Genomic DNA, 8,347 nt, shown 5'->3' with positions numbered 1-8,347 from the left:
GTGGAAAAACACCCTATTTGATATGATGTAACCAATGCTTACTACAAGGACAACATCAGAAAGGACAAGGCCTGGTTTTCAGTCGCTGCAGTTTGTGGAGTGGAAGTTAACAACTACATATTAATGTTTTAAAGTTAATTAATACTTGTAGGTACAGTACAGCCAGTAATGCCAGCGTTCTCCTCTGGTTTACAGGCACTGTAAATTATTTATATAGAATAATTATGATGATGAATGCATTTGTTTACCACTAAAATACAGCAACACATATTTGATTCATGTAGTTTATAACGGGACTATTACAATTATTATTAACTGTGTCTGTAGACTACAGCGCAACAAAATAGGACATTTATAACAACAATAAACACAATTTAAACAGACACAAAAATAAAACATTTGGTAACACTTTATTTTGATAGTCCATAGATAACACTCTACAAGTCATCAGTTGACATTTAGTAGCATCAATCAATCAATCAATGTTTATTTATATAGCCCAATATCACAAATGTTACATTTGTCTCAGTGGTCTTCACAGTGTGTACAGAATATCAGTATGACAATACGACACCCTCTGTCCTTAGACCCTCACATCGTACAAGGAAAAACTTCCAAAGAAAACCCAGTTTAAAGGGAAAAATGGGAGAAACCTCAGGGAGAGCAACAGAGGAGGGATCCCTCTCCCAGGACGGACAGACGTGCAATAGATGCCGTGTGTAAATTGAAAAGATAATACATTTGCAACATAGGTAGTCCAAATGTTTGGAAATGCATGTGTGTATAATAGGAAGATGAATCCACGAGGATATCCATCCAGGACCTATGATCCAGGACCACAGCCACGACTCAAGATCCAGCGCTCGCGATCCAGGACACAGGACCGCAGGATCATCCATGACTCCGGATCCCAGCGTATATAGACACCAAAAAGAAAGACATTTGGGGAAGCTGGGTTAATCGGAACATGAGTGTACACGGGTATAGACAGAGAGAAGGAAGAAGTAAGATGTCCCCCGACAAACTAAGCCTATATCAGCAAAACTAGGGGCTGAATCTAATCAGCCCTAACTATAAGCTTTATCAAAAAGGAAGGTCTTAAGCGCACTCTTAAAAACGGATAGGGTGTCTGCCGCCCGAACACAAACTGGAAGCTGATTCCACAAATGTGGAGCTTGATAAGAAAAGGCTCTGGCTCCCATTGTACTTTTAAAGATTCTAGGAACAACCAACAACCCTGCATTCTTGGAACGCAATGCCCTAGTAGGACAGTAGGGTATAATGAGTTCTTTAAGGTAAGATGGCGCCTGCCCATTAAGGGCTTTGTAGGCGAGAAGAAGAATTTTAAATTCTATCCTGTGTTCTATAGGGAGCCAGTGTAAGGCAGCCAGAACAGGAGTAATGTGGTCCCTTTTCCTAACTCTGGTTAGTACACGAGCCGCAGCATTTTGAATCAGCTGAAGCGACTTGATTGACTTCTTAGTACTCCCTGATAATAGAGAGTTACAATAATCCAGCCTAGAAGTAACAAATGCATGGACTAGTTTCTCTGCATCGTTTTGAGGCAAGATATGCCTGATTTTTGCAATGTTACGTAGATGGAAGTAGGCGGTCCTTGAAATTGATTTTATGTGGGCGTTAAAGGATAAATCCTGATCAAATATAACACCAAGATTCCTTACAGTCTCACTGGAGGCCAAATTAATGCCATCCATAGTTAGTATGTCTTTAGATAATTTGTTTCGTAGATTCTTCGGGCCAAGTACAATAACTTCAGTTTTGGTCGTGTTTAACATCAAAAAGTTTAAGGTCATCCACGTTTTTAAGTCCTTAAGGCAGTCTTGAATTTTATTTAGATGATTAATTTCATCAGGCTTGATTGATAAATATAGTTGAGTATCATCCGCATAACAATGAAAGTTTACAGAATGATTCCTTATAATATTGCCTAACGGAAGCATATATAATGTGAACAAAATAGGTCCGAGCACTGAGCCCTGTGGCACTCCATGGCTAACTTTGGTTTGCGTGGAAGATTCATCGTTAACACGTACAAACTGAGAGCGTTCAGATAGATAGGACCTAAACCAGCCTAAAGCAGTTCCCTGTATGCCAACTAAGTGCTCTAGTCTTTGCAATAGGATATCATGGTCGATAGTATCAAATGCAGCACTAAGATCGAGCAAAACAAGAATAGAGACAAGTCCCTTGTCTGAGGCTATTAGAATATCATTTGTGACTTTAACCAGAGCTGTTAAAGTCATGTCAACAGTGCATCAGTTGCCTTGTGTCAGTTGACATTCAACAGCACCGTTCAAACTGACAAGTAACCAAGCTTTAGTTGATGATCAACAGATAAGCAACTAAAGTGCAGTTGACTATTACATTAAGCTTTAGTTGATGATCAACAGATAAGCAATTAAAGTTCAGTTGACTATTACATTAAGCATTAGTTGATGATCAACAGATAAGCAACTTTAGAGTTTAGTTGACTATTACATTAAGCATTAGTTGATGATCAACAGATAAGCAATTAAAGTTCAGTTGACTATTACATTAAGCATTAGTTGATGATCAACAGATAAGCAACTTTAGAGTTTAGTTGACTATTACATTAAGCATTAGTTGATGATCAACAGATAAGCAACTTTAGAGTTTAGTTGACTATTACATTAAGCATTAGTTGATGATCAACAGATAAGCAACTTTAGAGTTTAGTTGACTATTACATTAAGCATTAGTTGATGATCAACAGATAAGCAACTTTAGAGTTTAGTTGACTATTACATTAAGCATTAGTTGATGATCAACAGATAAGCAACTTTAGAGTGTAGTTGACTATTACATTAAGCATTAGTTGATGATCAACAGATAAGCAACTTTAGAGTTTAGTTGACTATTACATTAAGCATTAGTTGATGATCAACAGATAAGCAACTTTAGAGTTTAGTTGACTATTACATTAAGCATTAGTTGATGATCAACAGATAAGCAACTAAAGTTCAGTTGACTATTACATTAAGCATTAGTTGATGATCAACAGATAAGCAACTAAAGTTCAGTTGACTATTACATTAAGCATTAGTTGATGATCAACAGATAAGCAACTTTAGAGTTTAGTTGACTATTACATTAAGCATTAGTTGATGATCAACAGATAAGCAACTTTAGAGTTTAGTTGACTATTACATTAAGCATTAGTTGATGATCAACAGATAAGCAACTAAAGTTCAGTTGACTATTACATTAAGCATTAGTTGATGATCAACAGATAAGCAACTAAAGTTCAGTTGACTATTACATTAAGCATTAGTTGATGATCAACAGATAAGCAACTTTAGAGTTTAGTTGACTATTACATTAAGCATTAGTTGATGATCAACAGATAAGCAACTTTAGAGTTTAGTTGACTATCTGTTGATCGTCAACTAATCTAGAGTTGACTATCAGTATACTTTTAGTAGGTTCTCCACTAAGCGTTTGTAGGCATGTGTTAGGACTATCCAATTAAAGTGAAACACAGTTGAGAACAGTAGAAAGTCTATAACCTATCAACAGAACACATACATTCATCCACTAATGATCTGCAACAGACATGGGAATAAAGCGAAATGTTTTGCACAACTGATCACGAACACTGGATAACTGAAGTCAATACCAGGCTATAAAGCACAGTAGAACAAACACTATACACAGCATATCAGAGAAATTTTAATAATATACTACAAGTACTGTAAAAACACTGAACAGTTGTGAACCACATTGAATCCTACTAAAGGACATCTAAACATAATTATTAACAGGTCGCCAAAACACTTCCCCAAAGTAGCTTCCCAAAATGAAAAAACGTCCCCCCCCACAACAACAACAATGTTCAACCCACATTCAGAATTACCTGACAGAAAAGGGGATGAGCTGTTTGTTGCTTTTCATTTCAGCAATCTTTTCTGCCAGTTCACCGACTATTTTCTTCTGACAAAGTTGGGCTAATTTTAAAAGTGTGGTTTTACCCTTAAACTGGTCGAGGACAATTTTGTCCACCAGGAACATTTCAGCAGCTGCTGCAGAGTCTTTCACAGCATTCCTGGAAACATGAGCTTTCTTAAAAGCTTTGGTCATCTTGAAGCCTCTCTGCACCAGTTTAAGGACACGCCGATATCTTCTCACCACATCGGAGATGGAAGACACTGAAAAATAAAGAATACATTAATGTCAATAAATGTTATTGCCCCCCCAATAATTGTTGTGGTGTGTATTGTGTGCAGTGTCTTAGTTGCAGGGTGAGCCATAGTGTTTCCCACATATGTTCTCTTGAAAAGGGAACTTGGATGAATGTGTGTGACTTCCCATTTGTTTTAGAACATGTGTTGTATGTTATAGTAGGTACTAGGTAGTGTGCCTGTATGCGCAGTGTGCAAATCTAGTTAGATAATTAGCTATTTATTGATAAAAAAACATATTGGTGGTAAAAACTGGTGAGAACATTATTTATATTTCATTATTCATTCCAGGTTCAGCTCAAACAGCCATAGTAGATGAGCATTAGAGGTGTGGACATTTATCGATTTATAAAATGCATCGCGATGTACGATTCTGCATCGATGCAGTGACGGAACATCATCGGGAGTTTGGTTTCATATCATCTTAGTGAGAGTCTTACTGCGTTCTGCTGTTCCTCCTCTCTGATCTCTGTTTCAACGAGGGCAGAGCTTTACACTTTGAATGCCGCCTCTCACCTCCGCACACACGGGGTGTCTGTGTGTGCGGAGGTGAGAGGCGGCATTCAAACGATCTGCAGTCCACTAACTTGTTGCTCTCACTACCAATAACAGCTGCTCTGTTATGCCAAATTCACATCAGGCAGCAGCGAAGTGCAGATCGCCACAATGACGACATGTTTCTGAGGCGTGTTCATGTGTTTCAGGCGACAAGAAATTCTTTATAACATAGATCAACATGTCAGGACTCTGTTTACTGATTGGCTGCGGGTACTCTCTGGCTGCGCTTCGCCACTAAAAGTTTAAATATCCCCAACTTTTTGTTTGGTTGCACTTCCTCGCAGAATCAAACGTCCGCTGTGCTCTCATAGATATCCAACCCAGTCTCACGGCATTTCGTGTTCACCAACACGATTTTTAATCTATTGATTCGTGTTCGCCATCACGATTTGCCCCTTTTTTTCGTGTTGCACAGCACGATTTTAAAAGCAATGTATTTCTACTGGTAACGTGTTTCGTGCCTGCAGGCTGCAGCACGTCTTTTTCTCCGGTCGGGTCGTGGAAGACCGGAAGCTGTGTGGTTCATAAAAACATGTTCTTACTCAATATCAAGCCACAATTATTGCTTTTATTTTAAATCGTATAATTTCGGACTTTTGTTGCCGTCTGTGAGGAAAATAAATGGGGCTCAGAGCCTCAGGATACTGAAATCTGTATTTTTAAATATTTGTTATTCTTTTCAAAATAACACACTGTTATTTACTCACCAATAACACACAATTATCCTTGCTTTTATTTATTGGTTTAATTCCATAATCTCGGGCTTTTTTGGTGTCCGTCAGGAACTGAATTTCAAAATAAAAATAACCGGAAACAGACGTAGGCCTGGCTATTGTGTTTCGCAAAATGTTCTATGGGACGTCTCTACTGAACGTTTTCGTGTTTCCCACAATTAGAGGTTGCCATTATTAAACACATTGCTGTTATCAAATGTAAAACATATAATTAATAAATGGGTGAAAATCACTTGTGTCCATAATGCGCAGCATTATATTTATGCCGTATACCCACATGACAGCTCATTGCTACTTTGTAATTCTACTCCACTACAATTCAGAGGTGAACCTGGTATTTTTACTCCACTGCATTTATTTGAGTTACTTTGCAGATTCTGATTAATTATGTGAAATATAAACAACCCTTAAATCAGACTTTAGTTACACCTGAGTAAAATTCAGGTAAGGTGATTGTCAAGTGCCAACAATCAGGAGAGATATTTGATAGTTGGTGCTTGAGAAGACTAAACATGTATCTGCAATTGACATGAATGGAAACAAGTAATAAAGTATATTAATTACTCGTTATTCTCTACTAATAGTTAATTAAAGACTGTATATTATGGCTATTTTGCACATCCCTTTCAAGATTTTCAAAGGTTTATTGACATATCATACACAACTACGGTGTAGTTATGCAATGAATGAAAAACTTGGGTCACAGGTTCCTCAACAGTGCATTACAAGACATCTATCAATATGTGTGTACCTCCACCATTAAACTGTCATATTCTGCACATTTCTTATTCTATCTACATACATAAGAGTATAATTAATGTGTATAATATCAGTTAAAATAAGTGCTTCAACATAGTTAACATTGCAGGAAAGCAATATATTAGACGTTAATTACTTTGTCAGGTTTAATATTTAATATTTAATGTTTAAATCAAGGTTTTTCTGTTTTGCACCTCCTCCTATTAATATCTGTGTACATCCTGCACTAAACTGTTTTATTGTAGAGATCACTTATAGTATCTTCTTGATTTTTTATATTCAATATTTCTATATTTATACTTTCCCCCTATGAAAGTAGTACTCTTAATATTTTTGTAATCAAATATTCACATAAAAACAATAATTCAATAACGTGCTTTAACCACTAGGAGGTGCACACAAGGTGCACACAGCCATAATAACTTTGTATTATTAGTGTGTATGTACAACATCTGAAGATGTATAGTTTTATGCATGCTTTCACATCATTTTACAGCATATTGCTATACTATTTCAGACTCAGTATTTACATTCTTACATTCAAAGAAAATCAGTAATATCTTTGAAAACTACAGTCCTTTTCTATCAGCTGTGCACCGTTATGGTGTAAATATAACCTATCTATGAATTAGATCAAATGTAAAAGTCAGCCGAATTAGTGTTGATACTGCAAGGAGACGTATTGTGTGAAGAGAAATTGAAGATGTTGTTTAATTGTTGATATATTTATGATCCACGTCAAGTATTCAGTTTCGGCGCCATTTCTTCCAGTTTTTCCAAAGGTCTTCTCATCAGGGCGCTATAAATAAAGAACTACGGCAGATCTGTAATATGTAATGCAGCCGAACCGTGTATTACAATGCCGTTATGTGATGACTTTCAAAGAGAAAAGCAAGAGCACTCGGAATTAAGTATTATTTTATACTTTTAAAATGTTTTCCGGATTTCATATAATATAAACACCAAATCCCAGCATGCATTGCGGCTAACACATCCAATCAGCGAGCTTAAAACCATAGCTGAGGATCTTGGGTAATCGCTCGAAATGCCTACGTCTGTTACCGGTTATATTTATTTTGAAATTCAGTTCCTGACGGACGCCAAAAAAGCCCGAGATTATGGAATTAAACCAATAAATAAAAGCAAGGATAACTGTGTGTTATTGGTGAGTAAATAACAGTGTGTTATTTTGAAAAGAATAACAAATTAGAAGGAAAAAAATATTTAAAAAATACAGATTTCAGTATCCTGAGGCTCTGAGCCCCATTTATTTTCCTCACAGACGGCAACAAAAGTCCGAAATTATACGATTTAAAATAAAAGCAATAACTGTGGCTTGATATTGAGTAAGAACATGTTTTTATGAACCACACTGCTTCCGGTCTTCCACGACCTGACCGGAGAAAAAGACGTGCTGCAGCCTGCAGGCACGAAACACGTTACCAGTAGAAATACATTGCTTTTAAAATCATGCTGTGCAACACGAAAAAAAGGCGTGATGGTGAACACGAATCAATAGATTAAAAATCGTGTTGGTGAACACGAAATGCCGTGAGACTGGGTTGAGATATCGCATCGTAGAAGAACTATGAGTACGGGAAGGTCCGTAGCTGCTCGGCAGTGTAAATGCCATCGGCTTTGTGCTGCATTCACATGATGTCGGAATAATCTGAAAAGTTATCTCCCTGCCCATTCGCACCCCCAAAGCAGTCAGCCTAGGGAAACACTGAGCTGCTATGTGAAAAACTTATTTTTGTAGATTACTACACACTTGTAATGCACTGCAGAATTATTTAAGTTTTGTTTTTATTAAGTTTATGTGAGGTGGCTCACACAGATACTGGTATTGAAAAGAAGCTTTTATATTAAAGTCTGTACAGTCAGACCTTTGAAAGCACTTTCTAAATAAAAAAGGAAGTTCAGAATTATCTGACTGCTTGTATTAATTGATAACATGTTTTGCTATGTGCAGTAATATAGAAAATTGAGGATGCAATACATTGAGATGCATCGAGGATCGTTGGGAATTTGAATCGTTGACAGGTGAATCGTATTCAAATCGAATCGTGAGGCCAG

At 36.9% G+C, this 8,347-nt stretch overlaps 1 protein-coding gene across 1 annotated transcript in view; it reads right to left on the bottom strand.

The window, feature by feature from the left end:
• Positions 1–3,750: 3,750 nt before the first annotated feature.
• LOC139435632 (protein starmaker-like) overlaps positions 3,751–8,347 on the bottom strand; it is a 31,515-nt gene continuing 26,918 nt past the window's right edge. Inside the window, exon 4 of the mRNA XM_071206365.1 lies at positions 3,751–4,187. Coding sequence (XP_071062466.1) covers positions 3,892–4,187 — 296 coding nt within the window. The 3' untranslated portion in view covers positions 3,751–3,891. The remainder of the gene's footprint in view (positions 4,188–8,347) is intronic.

Source organism: Pseudochaenichthys georgianus, chromosome 17 (assembly GCF_902827115.2).
Source record: "Pseudochaenichthys georgianus chromosome 17, fPseGeo1.2, whole genome shotgun sequence".
In the NCBI taxonomy this organism is placed as follows: Eukaryota; Metazoa; Chordata; class Actinopteri; order Perciformes; family Channichthyidae; genus Pseudochaenichthys; species Pseudochaenichthys georgianus.
Note: the sequence above shows the minus strand (reverse complement) of the source record. Positions and strands in the feature narration are given on the sequence as shown.